This window comes from Aricia agestis, chromosome 10, assembly GCF_905147365.1.
Source record: "Aricia agestis chromosome 10, ilAriAges1.1, whole genome shotgun sequence".
NCBI lineage: Eukaryota > Metazoa > Arthropoda > Insecta > Lepidoptera > Lycaenidae > Aricia > Aricia agestis.
In genome coordinates, this window is record NC_056415.1 from 17,329,447 (window position 1) to 17,351,280 (window position 21,834).

A 21,834-nucleotide genomic window follows, 5' to 3' on the forward strand; every position below is an offset into this window, starting at 1 on the left:
CTAAATATATTCCACTTGTCCACTTTTTCATTTACATTAATTATTCCACGATTTTCGTTGCTGATTTTATAAGAAACGATAAATAAATAGTACAAAGCCCGACTTAAAACGGGACCGAATAACTAATGAGACGTAAATCTTTAAACTTAATTCTTTAAAATCGACCTTACCAAAATTTTAATTACTCTTATGTTAAGTAGGTTAAGAAAGGTTAGTGGTTCCATCTATACTAATATTATAAATGCGAAAGTATCTCTGTCTGTCTGTCTGTCTGTCTGTCTCGCTTTCACGCCAAAACTACTGAACCGATTGTAATGAAATTTTGTACACAGATAGTCTAAAGCCTGAGAAAGGACATAGGCTACTTTTTAACTGGAAAAAGGGGTTGTAAGGGGGTGAAAATGCGTAAATTTGGTCAAATTAAGTAAGTTCCGAAAACTCAAAATAGATGGCGCCAAGAGTCCCCTAGATCGCGCTATCGCTTGCTCATGAGTATTTCTTTAAGAGGTGGTACCCTGTAGAGATACGTTTTTCGATTCTTTCGATTGTTATAAGTACACGTTATTAACTAATAAGTAATAACTCACCTACCAACTTAGATATCAAATTCAAAAACAATAGCGCCAAAACTACTGAACCGATTGTAATGAAATTTTGTACACAGATAGTTTAAAGCCTGAGAAAGGACATAGGCTACTTCTTACTGGAAAAAGGGGTTGCAAGGGGGTGTTTATGCGTAAATTTGTTCAAATTAAGTTAGTTCCAAAAACTGGAACAGATGGCGCCAAGAGTCGCCTAGATCGCGCTATCGCTTGCTCATATTATGTATTTCTATAAGAGGTGGTACCATCTTGAGTTAATATTTGCGATTCTTTCGATTGTTATACATGTTATTAAATAACTCACCTACCAACATAGATATCAGAAACAGTCTGTCTACCAATAATAAATAGTTTATGGGCATTGGACAAAGCTAAGGTTGTGTAACGCTAAATAAGCTTTAAAATTTGGTATAAAAAAGTTTAATTAAGTAAAAAAAAAAACATATTATGTGCACACTACACGGCTGTTTTGGGTATTTTGATTTAAGAGGTACCAGGGTTTTAAAAAGCTTTTGACACCAATTTTGTTGACACCGCGCGCTATAAACTGAAGTCCACGCGGACGAAGTCGCGGGCAACAGCTAGTTAAAAATAAAGTAAACGTAAATCAGATGTCCTATTTTACTTAAACTCTCGAATGATTTTTGTGTGTAGCAGAATTAAGAATAAATATGCCATTTGCTTGCTAGGCATTCCAAAATCTAAAATATTTTAATGCCTGGGTTGAGAACGAATTTATTTGTGAAATAAATTAATTTTGTCTGACTGTTATGTCTGAGATATTGAAATTCTTGTAAAATATTTTTTATACTAGTCAAATGAAAATAATAATTAATAACAAAGTAATAACATTAATTAAAAAGTGACACATTAATAATACTCAGAGATCAGTGAAAATATTTGAAAAATTAAATTTTTATCCAATTTTAAATTTTCTATATCCCTTTATTCGGGCAATCTTGAATTTACCGACCTTATCTAGTAATTACTAGTCCCTTTATTCGGCCAATCTTGAATTTAATGACCTAATCTAGTAATTACTAGTCCCTTTATTCGGGCAATCTTGAATTTACCGACCTTATTTAGTAATTACTAGTCCCTTTATTCGGCCAATCTTGAATTTAATGACCTAATCTAGTAATTACTAGTCCCTTAATTCGGCCAATCTTGAATTTACCGACCTAATCTGGCTGCTGTTCAGCATTAGTGTTTCATTCCACATAAAATCGGATTTTGAGTTAATAATGCAGTTTTGTTCTTTATAACAAAAGGTTTACGACAGTGAAATCCATTTTTTTGAAAACCAACTGTAGCATATTCTAGAGTACAAAAATGGTTAATGTTTATTCCTGTAAGTGAGGTTTCTATATAGCATTTATGTACTATGTTTCTAAAATGATTTGCGCTTAAACCGCTGAACCGATTTTGATAAAATTTTGTATGCAGATACTTTGAATCAATTAAAATGACATTAGATACTTTTTGTCCCGGAAAATGTACGGTTCCCGCGCAGTCAACAAAAATTAATTTGGCTTATGATATCGATATTGAGTACATGTAGATATTACGTAAGGTTTGGAGAAGGATATCCATACTTCCATACTAATATTATAAATGCGAAAGTGTGTCTGTCTGTCTATCTGTCCGTCTGTCTGTCTGTCTGTCTGTTTGTCATTTACCTCTTCACGCTCAAACCGCTGAACCGATTTGGCTGAAATTTGGCATTGGGATACTTTGAGTCCCGGGAAAGGACATAGAATACTTTTCATCCCAGAAAAATGCACGGTAGCCGCGCGATAAACGAGTTTTGGCGCAACGGAGTTGCGGGCGTCATCTAGTAGGATAATATTTTTTATCATGGAAAATGTTCGGTTTTCACGCAATAAGCTTTATTAATTTGCGTTTAAGCTGCTGAACCGATTTTGATTAAATTTAGTTAATGTAGAAATAATTAGTTTATCACGTGCAGAGTTGGGCAAAAAGTAATTAGTAATTTTAATCAGATTACAAATTAATCAGATTGATGAAGTACCGTAATTATTGTGCATCTGAAATTACCCGTAAGTTGATTAATTAATAATATGTATAAAATGTATTCTAATTTTAGTTTGCAATTAGATTAATAATTTAATTAGACTAACAAGTATTTCAATAATTATGCCCAATGTCCAATGCTGGTAATTATAATACTTAAATAAAAAACTCCCACACCGATTTCGGTGGCGGTGGCCGGTTTCAATAAAACCAGGCCAGTTACGCTGCAGTAATATCATAGTGCCCAAGTGTGTGCGCAATACACAAGAGCACTCTGGGTTCAATGAAACCAGGCCAGCTAAGCAGGAGTAATTTTATAGTGCCCAAGTGTGTGTGAAATACACAAGAGCACTCTGGTTTCAATTAAAACAGGCCAGTTAAGAAGGAGTAATTTTATAGTGCCCAAGTGTGTGTGCAATACACAAGAGCACTCTGGTTTCAATGAAAACAGGCCAGTTAAGAAGGAGTAATTTTATAGTGCCCAAGTTTGTGTGCAATACACAAGAGCACTCTGGGTTCAATGAAACCAGGCCAGCTAAGCAGTAGTAATTTTATAGTGCCCAAGTGTGTGTGCAATACACAAGAGCACTCTGGTTTCAATGAAAGCAGGCCAGTTAAGAAGGAGTATTTTTATAGTGCCCAAGTATGTGCGCAATATACAAGAGCACTCTGGTTTCAATGAAAACAGGCCAGTTATGTAGGAGTAATTTCATAGTGCCCAAGTGTGTGCGCAATACACAAGAGTACTCTGCGGGAAGTGCGGGAAGGGAAGAAGAAGCGGGAACTCTCTGTCCTTTCCCGAGACATAACGTATCTGCATACCAAATATCATCAAAATCCATTGTAGCGGTATAAGCAGAAATCATTTTATTTAACGCCTGGGAACCGTACATTTTTCTGAGATAAAAAGGATCCTATGGCCTTTTCCGGGACTCAAAGTATCTCTATACCTACCAAGTTTCATCAAAATCTGTTCAGCAGTTTAGGCGCTAAACAGGAAACTTTATAACGCGGTAACCGTACATTTTTCAAGACAATAATTATCTTATGTCCTTTCACGAGAGTCAAAGTATGTGCACACCAATTTTCATCAAAATCGGTTCAGCGGTTTAGGCGCAAATCATTTTTGGTTATCATACGGGTACCGTACCTTTTTCCCGGATGTTAAGTATCCTATGTCCTTTCCCGACACATAACGTACCTACATACCAAATATCATTGAAATCCATGTAGCGGTATAAGCAGAAATCATTTTTATTGAATGCCTGGGAACCGTACATTTTTTCGGAATAAAAAGGATCCTATGTCCTTTTCAGGGACTCAAGTATCTATAGCAAATTTCGGAAAAATCGGTTCAGCGGTGTGGGCGTGACGAGGTAATTTTATATAATAGGACATTAATATTATATGTAAAAAGCCCTATAGCAATAAAGCATTAACCATTTTTATACTTTTTATCTTAAAACCGAATGTAAAATTAATTTATTTTTTCATAATCATAATCTACGCATTTCAACAAAAAAAAATGATACTGCACAATAAATTTTTTTTGCTTAAAATAAGCAGAGAATAAAGATTATCCAAAAAAAACTTAAAACGCCGATTACTCAAAACTAGTCCGATGTGGGATGACACACCAATGCTTAACAGCATCCAATTTATTCTAGTAATTACTTGTCCCTTTATTCGGCCAATCTTGAATTTACCGACCTAACCTAATAATTACTAGTTGGTTACTGTATGGATAAATATACAAGGACTGATATTGATTAAAGTTTCTATACTTACGAGGTTATTTTATATGAGGCATTTCAGCTATTTAAAGTAATTTCTCAATGTTATTTTAGGTACCTATGTATTTGTATACCTTAAGCTAAAATTTTGTTCCCAAATCCTAATTATATTATTACTATGAGAGTTTTTGTTCAACAGAGTTGTTCAATGACGTCAGTATATTAAAAGCGCCAATGAATAGCTGATATAATCTTCTGTCAAACAATTTCAGAAACCACTGAGACCGGTCTTTTAATGAGTACCTAATCAAAACCATCAGTAAAGATGTATTATGGGAAATCCATACTAATATTATAAATATGCCAAAGTGCGACCTTCTGTCTGTCTGGCATCTCTTCACAGTTCACGCCCAAAACGCTGAACCGATTTTGCTGGGTAGGTCTTAAATTTCACTAGTAAATTTTATGATTTACCTTGGTTCACATTTTTGCAGTAACAAAATATTATTATACACTAGATCAAAGACAATAAGTGTACCATAACAAACAATTTACATAAGTATTATTTATTATGATTTCTTTGAATTTTGTGACGATTTGTATGTCTGTATGTAGAAATTGACGAACAAGGCGAACACTAGCGAGATGTTGAATAACAAATGTGTTGCCACTGACTTAGGCAGCTTGCAGGGCGACGTCGTATATTCGAACAGTATGTAGGCTATCATCAGAGAAAACTGGATCTGCAAATAAAGAATTAGTATTATCACTCACTTCTTCTTCATTTAATATATCCAAATCATCAATAATAGTCTCACCATCTGAATTTTTGTGATATACTTCTTCCACCACAGGTATTTTGATATGCTTGGTAACACTGACAGGGCGTAGTACGAGTACATGATCAGATGTACGAAAGAGTTCATGAATCCGATCACTGTGACGAAAACGAAAGCCTCCTTGTAGGACAACAGAGCCCAGGAGTAGAAGAATACAACGGAGTGGTGGTAGACGTGCAAGAAGGAGACTTGACGATCCTTCTTACGGAGCACGAAGAATATAGTGTCTAGAAGTTCCGTCAATTTTGCGAGGAAATAAATGTGTAACGCGCTGAAATACTGAAACAAGATCGATGATTAGTTGATTCTCAAAGCTGTTGCTTAATATGTCTGATGCCGTAATATGTTTAAGGTCTTCCCGAATTTACATACCATGTACTGTAGTTCCTTTGAATCATTTACACATTGCTCCTTCCTTGTCACTATGTTGTACAAGAGCCCAACTCCCTGAAAGATTAAGAATATTATATAATAAAGTCCTTACCTTTGTCCAGTGGCAAAAATGTTAGTTATTTTAACATTAGATCATTGTGATGTTGTGGTGTAATTTGAGAAACCATTCAGATTCAAAAAATTGTTAAGAAGTATTCAGGAAGCATTTATGTAATTACTTTATTACTTATTACTTAATGAACAGTTTTATGTTTTGGTGTAAATCATATACAATATTTTTAAGCAGCAGAGTTTCAAATAGCCGACCATATTAAGCAGACCTAACATTAAACCGTAGCGTATTACAATCATAAATTATTTTTTTCTTAACTAACCATAACAACAGATAACAATATTAATGTAGGTATTATCTTGTACTATTATCTATTCTGTGGTATTATATCAAATTAAGTTCATACTCAAAGTATTTAAATAAACGCATTTGGCCGTAATTGTCGTAATTATCCACTTTTGTTTACTTACTGTCAAGTTCAAAGTCCAATTTATTTCATTTAACTTTTTAATATTGACAATTACCATTTATGGAAATATTTACTACACATACATCACAATCAATACAAAAAGATTTCAATATTTTTACCAATACACCTGGGCAAGTTTTTCTTTTATAGTTTTATATTTAAAGTTTGTATATATATCTGTATATTTTAGATTGTATTGTGTTTAGATTTCAACTTAAGTACATAATCTTAAAAACAAAAATACAATTGATGTTATGGTAAGTCAGGATTGATCCATTCTTTGTGTTTGTGTTATAATAAAAATCGTAGCCTCTCTGAGGCTAACTAGGTTATCTAAAATCACAATAGGTCGATTATAAAATTGGTATTATAAAATCGGCCAAGTGTGAGTTGGACTCACGCACGGAGTGTTCCGTACCATTATTGAGCAATAATATTTATTATTAAGTTATAAGCACAAGTAATTATTTTGTTTCAAGTATTTGTTGTTATAACGGCAACAGAAATACATAATCTGTGAAAATTTCAACTTTCTGGCTATTTACCGATCTTGGATTACAGCCTCCAGATAGACATACAGAACAAAAAATCTAAGAAGGTCTATTATTAAAACTTAAAGTGTTAGTCTTTTTTAAAATCGTCAGTACTTTAAGTTCGACTTAACTTTTTTTAAACATTTTCATGAAGTAATCTATTAGCTGAGTACTATTTACATCTAAACAGTTTGCAGGCGCCTGGATTCCCTCGTTAGATTAGCACCAAACCAATGTTATAATGTCTAATGAATATTGCTTTAGATATTTCACGTACTGTATCAATACATAAAATGATAATTAAAACGTCTTGGCTAAAGGGCCAGCGTTTAACCCTAGATCACTAACCTTATTTTCCGACGGTTGTTACTAACCTTCATCGTTTCGACTACGGCAAAAGGTGTTAATGAAAATATGAAATGTTTACAGTTTTGTTTTTCGTTTATTGGAAATGTTGTATTTAAATTATTTATACTAGTTTAATGAAGTGATATGGCATATTTATTACCTAAACAGCCTTATAATTTAAATCATACTTTGAATGACAAGTATAACAATAAATTGAAATCCTCACTACTAATTTCAAACGATATTGTGGAAAAAAAAACTTTAAATTTAACAAAATAATGAAAGTGAAAGGCTAAAAAATTTAAATGAATTAAAAAAAACTTTTTTTATATGGGCCGTGTTCGTCGGCGTAATTTTTAGCGCATTCGCTGCAAAACCTAGTTATTGCGCATGTCCAAATCATGTCATGCCATGGCAACGACAACTGTTTACGACTTGACATTTAACCCAATTGCAATTTGTTGGTGGCGTTGCAATTAGGGAATGTTATTATTCGACAAATTTACTATTCGAATAATTCGAATATTATACAAAAGTTTTCGAATAATTCGAATATTATTCGAATAATTCAAAAATTTTGAAAAATTCTGAAAATTCTGAATAAAAGTAACAAAAAGCTTCGAACAACGATGTACAACCTATTTTGTTAATACTATGAAGTAAGCAATCCTTATTTTTACTTTAATCAACATCAATCTTTGTAAATGACATAGTTAATTTTTGTTGTTAAACATTTTAAAAATGTATATTTTAAGGTTACAGCTAGGCAATAAAAGGAAAGGCTGTAAAGTGTAAACCGTTTTCGATCGTAGCACCTTTTACTTTTCTCATGCTTAGTTTTGCTAGGCAGCAGTTGAAATTTAATAATAATATGAATTATGATATTCGATGTAATAATATCTGTTCATCAATACTAAGTATTACTAAGCCAGCTCACCCGTCTTTTTGATATTTTTGATCCATGTTTACCTGGTTCACCTAGTCGGCTTCATCTGTGTCAACGTGGCTCGAAATTATAAAAAAGGGCCACTAGAAAACAAACACCACAAAAAAGAAAAAAATTGCAATAAAGCCCAGGGGGAGGGTGAAACAATCCTAGAGCTGGTGACTTTAGTAACTTGAAGTTTGATAACGCCAATAACATGATATTAAGGAGCCATCGACATTTTTTGATACTGTACTAAATGTTTCAATTATTAGTCGAGGACTGCCGCGGTAAAGCTATTGAATAGCAAATTTTTATCAACTTGTCGAATCATAGATCACATATCGCGAGCTTCAAGCGAGAAGGGCGTATAAAAAATGATCTTTTGTATTTTAACTACATATTTTAAAACTCTCAATATTGCACTTACATCTATTCCCTTCTTAAAAATGGAGTTTGTTCCATATACACCCTTCTGGCGTAATACCTCGATCGTGGGAATCGCAGTTCAATCATTATGCGACAGCCGGGTGCCGCTAAGGGATTGATGGGTTAAAGCCCGCGATATACAGGGTGTAACAAAAATAAGTGATAATACTTTAGGGTGTATACGTGTTCCTTGTAGAGAGTTCACCGTGAAAGTAGCAGCGCTGGAAGACCAAAATTTGTTTTTCACTTTTGTATGGGGAAACTCGTGACGCTCGGGCCCTTGCCCATAGAAAAATGACAAAAAAAATTTCGTCTTTCAGAGCTGCTACTTTCACAGTCAACTCTCTACAAGGAACACGTACACACCTTAAAGTATTATTACTTATTTTGGTTACACACTGTATAGTTATCACGGTAGACAAAAAATTTGAGAAAGTTTGAAAGAAGTCAATGGATACAGATCGTGGGCGATCATTACTGACGATACCTACTGAAATCTATGACTGAAAGGAGTTTATATCTTCATGTCTTTAGGCAAAATAACGTCTGAAACATAGTCAACGGCGACGATGAATGGTCGTATACTCATTAGTTAGACTACACAGACAGATTTATATATGTCGTAGGATGATTTGATAAATCCGTGTTTTCGCGAAATCCCTAGAATTTTCGCGAAAATTCGATTTATCAAATCATCCTACGATGTCGTATATTATTATATCATTAAAGATGTAGAATATTCATAAATAATATTATTTTTCTGAAATAAACTTAAATATGTTCTTATTCCATGTTAATTTTATGTTTGATAGCATTTTAAACTAAAATAAAAAATATTTTTACTATTCGAATTATTCGAAAAATAATTTGCCGAATATTCGAATAATAAAATCGTCGAATATTCGAATAAAAAGAGTATTCGAATATTCGAATAACATACCCTAGTTGCAATGAACAAACCAGTGGGAGAGCCATGCTTCGGCACGAATGGGCCGGCTCGACCGGAGAAATACCACGCTCTCACAGAAAACCGGCGTGAAACGGCGCTTGCGCTGTGTTTCACCGAGTGAGTGAGTTTACCAGAGGCCAATCCCCTACCCTATTCCCTTCCCTACCTTCCCCTATTCCCTTCCCTTCCCATCCCTACCCTCCCCTGTTACCCTATTCCCTCTTAAAAGGTCGGCAACGCACCTGCATCTCTTCTGATGCTACGAGTGTCCATGGGTGACGGAAGTTGCTGTCCATCAGGTCACCCGTTTGCTCGTTTGCCCTCTTATTTCATAAAAAAAAACAATTAAATTTTAAAAAATTTCCAAGTGATCCATACCCATATTTTCCAAAATAAAATAATCAAACACTATCATAGTGTTAAATAAATTATTTTTGCGGCTTCTAGACAATTTATGCTTATGTATTTATGTTTAGCTTTTATTATTTTAATCATGTATAAAAAATTAGGACGTTGTTTACGACTTGACCAGCAACTTGTTATGGCGTTGCCATGACATCTTTTGGACATGCGCAATAAAAGGTTTGTCCAAAAATACGCCGTCGAACACGGCCATGTTTGTGGCATATTATGTCAAATTTGTGCTCTCCGCAAACCGATTATTGCACTTGTTGCACGTACTTTTTGGACATAAGGCACATGTTTTCCTTCTTTTTGTGCAAGAGGTACATGAGCTGTACTATTTTGTCCAGTTTCTATCCTGGAAATCGAAGTTCTACTTCTTTGCAAACATTTTTATGACCATCCGTTACGTAAGCTGGATCAATTTCAATATGGTCTTCTTTCTCATTCCTTGATGAATTTTGATAAGCGCTTTCGTCTTATAATATCATTCAAAGTATTGTAGTTATAATAATAATAATAAACAATATCAATAAAATTAATACACAAAAGAAGAAAAATGTACAAACTTAATGACACAAAATGTCGCGTTACTACTAACCCTCGTCGTTTCGACGAGACATGGTTACTGGTATGGCGCTTACAGCCCCCCAACGTACAAAATACGACTGTCCGTCGCGAGGGCAACGGGTCGATAGAGATTAGCTAGAATATGGAAGAAGTGCGATCGCGCGCGCAAAAGATAGAACGATTTTTTTCAAACCACGTCGTCGAATCGACGAAGGTTAGTAATCTAGGGTTAAAAGTGAGAATACTTACCACGTGCAACATAAACACGGACCCTAGCACTTGAAGTATATTGTACACTAGTATTATGCCAGTCAGCTGGAACGGTGGTCTGTTCTTCATCAGCCGTGGTCCGATAAGCAGAACGAATGCCAAGTACGAAGCAACGATGAGGGGAACCTGTGTGGTAGAACCCACCAGGAACCAATCCCTCGTGTCTACTGCAAATGGCAGAAGAATGGGTTGTAGCATTATTACATTTTCAATCCCTTTTTTCGATTGAATGTCGGTTAATAATTTCAATTTTACGGGTTGAACATTGAATAAATTGGTTAGCTATAAAAATCTTCTTTTTAGGGTTCCGTAGCCAAATGGCAAAAAACGGAACCCTTATAGATTCGTCATGTCTGTCTGTGTGTCTGTCTGTCTGTCTGTCTGTCTGTCTGTCCGTATATCACAGCCACTTTTCTCCGAAACTATAAAAGCTATACTATTGAAACTTGGTAAGCAGATGTATTCTGTGAACCGCATTAAGATTTTGATACAAAAATTGAAAAATTATTAAAAATTTTAGGGGTCCCCATAGGTACAACTGAAACAAAAAACTACCAACGAAAATTGGTTTGAACGAGATACAGTCAGTAGTTATTTTTATACGTCATAAATGGTAAACCTTAAACCAACAAAAATTTTTTTTTTTCATCTAACCTATGCGTGTGCGGTATCTATGGATAGGTCTTCAAAAATCATATTGAAGTTTCTAGTATAGTTTTTTTCTAACCTGAATAGTTTGTGAGCGAGACTCTTCCAAAGTGAAAAAAATTGTGTCCCCCCCTCTAACTTCTAAAGTAGGGGCATGATAAGTCTAAAAAAAATATATGATGTACATTACTATAAAAACTACCAACAAAACTTGGTTTGAACGAGATCTAGCAAGTAGTTTTTTTTATACGTCATAAATGGTAAACCTTAAATTAACTTTCATTAAATCAACTGAAATATATAAATAATTCAAAAACCTTTTAATTTCATAAAAATAAACCTTATTGCTGCTGCAGAACCCTTCATGGGCGAGTCCAACTCGCACTTGGCCGGTTTTTTTGTGTAGGAATTCGTTTATTGTACCGTACATTTTTCTGCTATAAAATGCATTTTATATTCTTGGAAGTCAAAGTCTCCACGCTAAATTACACTAAAGTTAGTTTAGCGGAGAGAAGAACACGCTCTTGCATTCACATTTACAATTTTAATTTGGTTATTACTTAATTTGTCACTGAGAACGTATGCCTTTTCTGGAGGGATAAATTATTGTCCAATTACAGAGTTTTGACTCGATAACTGGATATTTTAACAGATACGCTTTTCAATCACTACCTATTTGACCGAGCATTGCTCGGTATTCAATAAAAAAACGAATAAAATGACATTTCAATTAATTTCAAAAAACGAAGAAAATGACATTATAAAATGAAATGATTCCTAGCTAGATCCCGAAATCCCCTATATACTAAATTTCATGAAAATCGTTGGAGTCGATTCCGAGATTCCAATTTTAATAGGCATGATGCCTATTTTTTTTCTTATTGGTAATTGAAAGACCCTTAAAAAATAGAAACATCGCTGAAAGAATGACTCTAATAGCTTAAAAATTCACCAAGATATGACAATTCAAACATCTCATAAAATATACCTGCCCGAAACGCTCCATACAAAGTGCTACGAAATTATGACGTCACTCTTTCGTAGTTTGTACGCATCGAGAGAGAACTTTGTTCGATAGGTATATTAAATATTGCGTTTATGAAAGTGGTTTCATAACAAAAGTTGCTTATAATTGCATAAGGTATCGAATGGTATACAAATATTGAGAAATTAATGGAAAATAATTGACTTGAATATCCAACTTTGAAGGCGCATAACAAAAAAAATACAAATGCTATCAAGCTGAAATTTTGGGAACACTTACTATTTAGCGTGATTTCTTTTTTTTATTAACAAAATTCGCTAATCTCTGACCTTGTCATCATCCCTATTATATGGCTCGTTTAAAGATATAAGATATAGATTCGATTATGTAACGACAATGATTTGGACTCAAATTACTAATTTCTCATTGAACACCATGAACATTTACCAAAATTCATAATCTATCCAAGCAAAATATTCAGGATAAAAACTTACCATCTTTCTGTTCCCAGGGCAGTTTAGAACTATCTGCAGTTAAAATTTCCATTTTTCCTTAACTCTCTAATTAACTTTAACTAAATAATTACGAATCGTGGGGCCTACTTCATGGTTGCGACGCAAAACTAGTACTAAGGGTTTTAAAATACTCGCATTTAAAATTTTCAACTTAATTACTTTTAATTTCATGACTTATTCAACGAGCGAAGTTACAGGTGGCAAAATATTCTACATGCCTCATGCATAACGTGACCATTTTTATTTCCTATCTAAACGGGACATCGTCAAAATTATAGTGAGAGTGATTTTTGGTCAGTATTTTGATGTTTTACGATTTCAAATGCTGTCCTTTAGGGTGAAGGCAAACGAGCGTAATTTGTGAGTTGTGAGTCGCAGAGTTTCGGCTGGCAGAAATTCTGCTGCATTCGGTTTCATATAAAAGTCCTGTTTAGGGAATGCAATCCCGCAAGATAATTTCAATCCCGGTATTTGCGGGACTGAACCATCACAATCCCGCTGGATCCAGGTATTTGCGGGATCCCGCAGGGTGGATTTAAGAGCGCATATGACCCTAACTTGACTACATACTTTAACCTAGATCTCAAAATCTGTAAAGTCTAGAAAACTGATTTTTTGACACAAATAACTTCAGTTCATAAAGATTAAATAATGCTCAAGACGAAAACACGATTACTCAAAAAATGCTCGATAGTTTCTTTTTTACAAAAAACCTTGTTTTAGACACATTTTTGCTTGGATCTTCGAAGTTTGCTGTATTTTCTTTAATATTTTTTAATATCTAAAAAGGTATTGATAAAACCTAAATTTGCTCAAAACACTTTTTTCATAATCATTATAGTTCGTCTTTTATTCGAGTAAAACTGACTCGGCGATGATTCCGCGCCGTCCTTTTTCACCTGGCATATGAAAGACGGGCGTGAGTGTGAAGAGAGAAGGACGATGTTTGATTTTTAGAGTCAGGTGAGCTCTTAAAATTTTAAAATAAATCGTTATAATGACTTTACTTGATACACCCCGTTTTATTCTTATAAACTCAAATAAAACAAACTTTGTCGGACACTTTTTTTTACAATGAGTTTATTAATACTCTAGAGTTCAGACTTTAGATATACTTAAAAATAAAAGAAAAACTGGACATTTTGTTTGGAAATGGCTACGTAATAATAATAGTTTAAAAAATAAAAACACGCTCCTAATTATTTTTATCTTTTATTAGAATTATTATTTTCTTTTCAAAATACTTATAGGGAAAATCGTCCTACAAGATTCCGTTACATACATACAGCCCAAGCTTATAAAAGTATGCTAAAAAGTCTGGTCGTCTGCCAAACGGCTCCTGATATTCGACACAAGGTAGCCAGCAGCTAAAAAAGTTCGCTCAGCTTCCACGCTGGTTGGTAAAATTGACATTTAAAGTGAATTATAGGTGAATTAAAGGTAAATTGTTTATAGTGGGCTGCCTGTAGCCAGTTCACGCACCCCCGCGCGCAGAGTTACACATATGAATCACGCTTCTTTGTAATCCAGCTAGTCCCGCGGGATCCCGCTAAATTTTCGACCGGGATTAGTCCCGCAAAATGCATGCGGGATCCCGGTATTTCGGGATCCCGGTATCCCGGTATTGCATTCCCTAGTCCTGTTTGATTCACACGAGCGTAATTTTGTAAGTCATGATTTGTATGAAAATTTCTGAAAGGATATCTTAGTTTCTACGCGAAAACGGGACAATTTTGTGTCTCGACGTTATACGGGACACCGGGATGGAGTACCGTATAAAGGGACAGTCCCGTTCAAAACGGGACGTATGGTCACGATACTCATGCATGCAAATAAGTAGAAAAAAGTTTTATATTCGCTATGGAAATTTCGGGAATTGTTAGTGCAAAAAACAGTTTATGCATATTTTTTATTCTAGAATACCTTGCTCTATTATTCTAGACTAACGATTTGTGACCTGGCCATTTAGCCGAAACTTTTTCGTTATCGCTTCGTTATAGAATCGCCGTTAAAAATGTATGGAATTGACATTAGACGACTCGAATGTCAACGTCATATTAACGAACGCTAATATGTCAATTCCATACATTTTCACCGGCGATTCTATAACGAAGCGAAATCGAAAAGATTTTGGCTCACCCCCCTGAAGTATAGGAAACGAAAGTAGCATACCAGATACTTAATAGGTATTATTCCGGATTTGATATAATTATATCTCATCAAAGAAACCAGACACCCAAATTTTTCACAACGAGCGTTGTTGTTTATGTAAAGACGGCGGATCGCTACCAAGCCATAGACTTCAGATTGCTAGCAACGCGCATGCCATCACCCTCGACCAGACCTTGAAAATAAATTTCGATTTTCGATTTTGATAAAAATAAAGTACTGACAGATCGCACGAACAAAATCAAATATTTCGTTGAATTGATCCAGCTAATATTAATTCACTTTGTCCATACATCCTCAGAATCGTACTATGGTCTTAAACTAACGCCTGCAGAAAACAAACGCGATCTCGAAGTTTACGTGTTTTTGGCTAAAAGCAACGCAAGATTTTTGGTGGGTCCGATCCAGCTGGAACCTCCGACGTAAAGCGTGACTGTGTGATGCTCATAAAGTTAATATACCTAACGATAGGTATATTAACTTTATGGTGATGCTTGATTTGGTTGAAGGTATAATGAGATTCCTAGTGAATTAATTTAGCAATACGAGATTATACTATTGCCCGCAACTACATAGTTACATAGCCCTCGAAGCCTGCGTACATACGTTACGCAGGGCTCGGGAGTCGGGACCGGTATTTTTAACCAGGTTAAAACGATCTTTAACCAGGTTCTTAACCGACTTCAAAAAAAGGAGGTTATCAATTCGACGCGTATGTATGTAATATTTGCAGAACTGTACAGTTTTTGTATTATGTTGATCTATAGCAGCTTCTGAACAAATGTGCCAAACAAAAAATAAACATACATACATACATACGTACGTATGTATGTATGTATATTTTTATGTTTGTGCACGTGTGAGATATTATGAGTTTTTGAACATATTTATGAATATAAATAGCTATTATTTCAATAATAGTCTTAAAAGAAATAATTGTTTATGGTAACAATGCTCCTTATTTAATAAATTAATGATATATGGACGACAAAATATATTTATTTTATTTTATTTTATGAAATTCGGAACTTACGGCTAAACGTAAAACTAAATACAAATGATACAAACAAGAAGGCCAATTACAAGTTTTCACATATAAACAAGAGAAGAACAAACTTAGACACAAACATATAATATTATAACATTTTACCTTTAAACAGACAATATTATTAATTAAGGTTTCCGGTTATGATACTTTTGTTACAAAAAAAAAGTTGTTGATTGCTTATGAAAGTGTTTGTATTGTATTTACTAATGTAATATAAGTAGTATTTTTAAGAGGTTAAGAAATTTACTACAATTTGTTGATGCCATCATCATCATCATCATAATATTATTTTTAATTACCTACCACTGTTTGATACTAGGACAAACTATGCTTAGGACTTAGGCTTCTCAGCAGGGGCGTCTTTCCCTTAGGTGCAGGGTGTGCGTTGCACACGGGCGCCGCGGTCTTATGGGCGCCGGGCGCCGCGGTCCTATGGGCGCCGAGCGCCGCGGTCCTAGGGGCGCCGAGCGCCGCTCGCAAGGGAGGCGGAAGCCCACACGGCGCGCGCGCTTTAATGACCAACGTAAAAAGAAACTCCAGTTTGCATACATTTTGTGAAGCATCTGGAGCTATTCTTATATTTGTCGTATAACAGCAAAGCAAATCGCGCCACGAGCCGATATAAATTATATAAACTTTATTTTTCAACGTGAAATGAACCTTAAAACACATTAATGAAGATTATATTTTTCGTCTTATGTTAGACTGGATTTATATGCGTCCGCACTCCGCGCGCAAGCGCGGTTTCGCCGCTAAACAACTAGATCACAAGCAAATGAACTCTGGACGGCGCCCTTGCGGTCGCGTCGCACCGGGCGCCGTGCAGCCTACGCCCTCCGTGCCTCTTTCTTATGGGATCTGCGAATTAATTTGCTTCCCGCTCTCTTTATACAGCCTCCGTTTGCGATTTAACAGTTTCGCAGAGGGTATAAGCTACTGCCTCGCAATAAGTAATAAGGTCCAATCTAAAGACGGCGCAAAACTCAGCTCAAGCAGAGCGTTCAATGAGCGTATGCTGCGCCGCATCGTCTTTCTCAGGCAGTGGTGACACTTATGCCCGGTTTCTGAGGAACTTTTAACGGTAGTTTATCTATTCATCAGCTCTATTGGTTCGATAAACTAAGAAAGTGCGTTTCTGAACATCGCAATGTAAGATAAACTCCGTTTAACCGCAGGTTAACCTAACTGGCCAATGTGTGCCGTTTATCGATTTCATAACTTTATTTGACGTTTTGCTTCAAGCAAATTACATAAACTTTTAGGTTTTAGCTTGTTATTATTAAATTGTCAGTGAGAATATTAAAATTAACGTGATAAATACGAGCAGCTCATCAGAGTCTGATTTGTAAGTATTGGAGTTTATTTCTAATATTTGAGTACATACTTACCTAGAACCTTACGGCCGTTTTCAATAACGTATCTACAGTTAAATAATAAAAATTATAAAGTTATAACCGTAAAAAAATAGTTCAAAAGTACTTAAACATATCCATACTAATATTATAAATGCGAAAGTGTGTCTGTCTGTCTGTCTGTCTGTCTGTCTGTCTGTCTGCCTGTCTGCCTGTCTGTCTGTCTGTCTGTTACCTCTTCACGCCCAAACCGCTGAACCGATTACGCTGAAATTTGGTGTGGAGATACTTTGAGTCCCGAGAAAGGACATAGGATACTTTTTGTCCCGGAAAAATGTACGGTTTCCGCACAATAAACTTTTATGATTTGCGCGTAAACTATTCAATTGATTTTGATGAAATTTGGTATGGAGATACTTTAAGACATAAGAAACACAAGGGATACTTTTTGTCCCGGAAAAATGTACGGTTTCCGCACAATAAACTTTTATGATTTGCTCGTAAACTGTTCAATCGATTTGATGAAATTTGGTTTAAAGATACTTTGAGTCCCAAGAAAGGACATAAAATACTTTTTGTCCCAGAAAAATGTACGGTTTCCGCACAATAAACTTTTATGATTTGCGCGTAAACTATTCAATCGATATTGATAAAATTTGGTATGGAGACACTTTGAGTACCTTAAATTGTATTCGATTGTAAGATTTTATATTGCAATCGATTGTATAGTTTTCGCGCAAACCATAAGTCTTAAGGTACTCAAAGTATCTCCATACCAAATTTCATCTATACGTGACATAATTATAGTCAATTCTGTACATAGAATATAAAAAAAAATAATACTTGGGACCTGATCTACAATCGATATTATAATGGAAGCCAAAATGTAGTTTTCATAATTTTTGTCTGTATGTATGTCCGAGATAAACTCAAAAAGATTTACTTACTTCAAATTTTGAATATTACTAAGGGGTCAGGTCTGATAATAGACTCCATATTATTAAAACGCTATCACCCAGGGCAGGGGCTCAAGTTCAATTTTTTAAAATTTTTTGCTCATATCGTATCGAAAAAGTGTCTTCAACATAAGGAAAGCCCATAAAATTTACTGCCAAATTGTATTTCACACTTTGTATCAATCTTCAATCGTTGCCTTTTGCTATAAGCTTCTATCTTAAACGCGCGCCCGGGTTACTTTGCACATCAGAATGGAGTCGCGTGATTAGTGTTACTTTTCATTTTCCCTTTTAAGAACAAAGTTATTAATACAACCAAAACTAAACATACACTTTTCGGCTGTCATTTGAATAATATGCGGGGGACTTTGCCCTTGGCCCGTACTTGGGGGGACTGCGCCCCCCCCAGCGCCCCCCCCCCATCCTGGGATATCTGCTTACATCAAAATGATGTCGCGTCGTTAGTTTTGAGTTTAAATTCTCCTTTTTAGGATCAAAGTTCTTAATTAAAACTCAATTTATTCCAACCTACACTACACATACAGTTTTCGAGTGTCATTTCATTAATATGCGGGGGACTTTGCCTTCAGCCCGTACTTGGGGGGGCAGAGCCGCCCCCCCAAACCCCCCCCCCCACCTCCTGGGAATGTTGCTTGCATCAAAATGGTGTCGTGTCGTTAGTGTTGACTTTTAATTTTCCCTTTTAAAAACAAAGTTATTAATGCAACCAAAACTAAACATACAGTTTTCGAGTGTCATTTCATTAATATGCGGAGAATTTTAGCCTCAGTCCGTACTTGGGGGGGCGCAGCCCCCCTCCTCCTGGGATATCTACTTACATCAAAATGATGTCGCGTCGTTAGTTTTGAGTTTAAATTCTCCTTTTTAGGATCAAAGTTCTTAATTAAAACTCAATTTATTCCAACCTACACTACACATACAGTTTTCGAGTGTCATTTCATTAATATGCGGGGGACTTTGCCTTCAGCCCGTACTTGGGGGGGCAGAGCCGCCCCCCCAAACCCCCCCCCCCACCTCCTGGGAATGTTGCTTGCATCAAAATGGTGTCGTGTCGTTAGTGTTGACTTTTAATTTTCCCTTTTAAAAACAAAGTTATTAATGCAACCAAAACTAAACATACAGTTTTCGAGTGTCATTTCATTAATATGCGGAGAATTTTAGCCTCAGTCCGTACTTGGGGGGGCGCAGCCCCCCTCCTCCTGGGATATCTACTTACATCAAAATGATGTCGTTTACGCGCAAATCATAAAAGTTTATTATGCGGAAACCGTACATTTTTCCGGGTCAAAAAGTATCCTATGTCCTTTCTCGGGACTCAAAGTATCTCCACACCAAATTTCAGCGAAATCGGTTCAGCGGTTTGGGCGTGAAGAGGTAACAGACAGACAGACAGACAGACAAACACACTTTCGCATTTATAATATTAGTATGGATATGTTTAAGTACTTTTGAACTATTTTTTTACGGTTATAACTTTATAATTTTTATTATTTAACTGTAGATACGTTATTGAAAACGGCCGTAAGGTTCTAGGTAAGTATGTACTCAAATATTAGAAATAAACTCCAATACTTACAAATCAGACTCTGATGAGCTGCTCGTATTTATCACGTTAATTTTAATATTCTCACTGACAATTTAATAATAACAAGCTAAAACCTAAAAGTTTATGTAATTTGCTTGAAGCAAAACGTCAAATAAAGTTATGAAATCGATAAACGGCACACATTGGCCAGTTAGGTTAACCTGCGGTTAAACGGAGTTTATCTTACATTGCGATGTTCAGAAACGCGACGGACGGACGGACGGACGGACGGACGGACGGACGGACGGACGGACGGACGGACGGACGGACAGACAGACAGACAGACAGACAGACAGACAGACAGACAGACAGACAGGCAGACAGGCAGACAGACAGACAGACAGACAGACAGACAGACAGACAGACAGACAGACAGACAGACGGACAGACGGACAGACGGACAGACGGACAGACGGACAGACTGACAGACGGACAGACGGACAGACGGACAGACGGACAGACGGACAGACGGACAGACGGACAGACGGACGGACGGACGGACGGACGGACGGACGGACGGACGGACGGACGGACGGACGGACGGACGGACGGACGGACGGACGGACGGACGGACGGACGGACGGACGGACGGACGGACGGACGGACGGACGGACGGACGGACGGACGGACGGACGGACGGACGGACGGACGGACGGACGGACGGACGGACGGACGGACGGACGGACAGACAGACAGACAGACAGACAGAAATTTTGGCTGACGCGATTCGCAAGCCGCAAGACCCAAAAAAGTGCATTGTTTGGTCTAAACAAAGCAACCAATGTTACAACAAAATGAAAGAGCAGGCAGTCTTGTCTTTACAAACAGATGTTGATTTGGTTCTCCGTTAGAAATATTGTGTTCTGTGATGTGGACTGTGGTTGTATTAAAACTACATACTAGGTAAAATAATGATTTGCAACTTTTGCAAACTTCAGCATTTTTATTCATTGTGCATCTCATGAAAATTGAATATCGAATTTAAATAGCGAATTTTAATAATTTATAACTAAAACAATGCTTATTTACTTATTTACCACTGAATAAAATATTCGTAGTATTCGCTTATTCCTAAATATTCGTATTCGTAAATAAAACTAGTAATAATCATGAATTAAAAATAGCGAATTTTAAAAGACCCATCTAACGGCGAATTATGGAACTGCTTATCTGTTTGATAGTTATTGAACGGTTCATTGCGTATTCAGAAACGCAGTGACAGATAACCGATGTTTATCCTATACATAACTTTATTGTATCAATAGCTAATGAAAGTTTAACTGGGAACTTCAGAAACCGGGCATTAGACGATGGTTTCCTCCTATCCGTCCTCCTGTCGGTCCCTAATGATCGGTAAGGGCGCCCCTTGAATGTGCCAACCACTGTTGCAGTTTTGACCGGATTGCTTTCACAGTTCTGTGGCAGGCATCAGTTGGGGTTCTATCCTGGTTTTTGGTTGGTTGGTATTTTATACGTGGGAGAGCCATGCTTCGGCACGACTGGGCCGGCTCGACCGGATAAATACCACGTTCTCACAGAAAACCGGCGTGAAACAGCGCTTGCGCTGTGTTTCGCCGAGTGAGTGAGTTTACCGGAGGCCCAATCCCCTAACCCCTACCCTATTCCCTTCCCTACCCTCAACTATTCCCTTCCCTTCCCTTCCCTACCCTCCGCTATTACCCTATTCCCTCTTAAAAGGCCGGCAACGCACTTGCAGCTCTTCTGATGCTGCGAGTGTTCATGGGCGACGGAAGTTGCTTTCCATCAGGTGACCCGTTTGCTCGTTTGCCCCCTTATTTCATTAAAAAAAAAAAAAAAAAAAACCATCCCAGATGGATGGATGGCACTTGATGGTCTTGCCAGATGCATATTGTAATGACATTCGCCTGGTGGCGCCATCAGGTTACCAGGTCTGGTAGCACCCGCTCTCCTGGCTTTTTAAATTCGGCTGTGTGTTGATACACCCTCCGAAAACACGCGAGCCTTCACATCCCACGGAGGGGACCC

The 21,834-nt window shown here is 36.5% G+C and overlaps 2 protein-coding genes across 2 annotated transcripts in view; both read right to left on the reverse strand.

Annotated features, from left to right (window-relative positions):
• Positions 1–4,919: 4,919 nt before the first annotated feature.
• LOC121731095 (elongation of very long chain fatty acids protein 2-like) lies at positions 4,920–12,812 on the reverse strand. The gene is made up of 5 exons (XM_042120430.1): positions 12,676–12,812; positions 10,528–10,715; positions 5,581–5,655; positions 5,188–5,487; positions 4,920–5,112 (listed from the first exon to the last, which is right to left on the reverse strand). The coding sequence occupies exons 1-5, from the start codon at positions 12,725–12,727 to the stop codon at positions 4,939–4,941; spliced, it is 789 nt and encodes a 262-aa protein (XP_041976364.1). The 5' UTR covers positions 12,728–12,812; the 3' UTR covers positions 4,920–4,938.
• A 4,426-nt stretch (positions 12,813–17,238) lies between these two features.
• The window catches only part of LOC121730839 (uncharacterized protein ZK1073.1), a 43,711-nt gene continuing 39,115 nt past the window's right edge, over positions 17,239–21,834 (reverse strand). Inside the window, exon 11 of the transcript XR_006036153.1 lies at positions 17,239–17,251. The gene's annotated coding sequence lies outside the window, so the exon portion shown is untranslated. The remainder of the gene's footprint in view (positions 17,252–21,834) is intronic.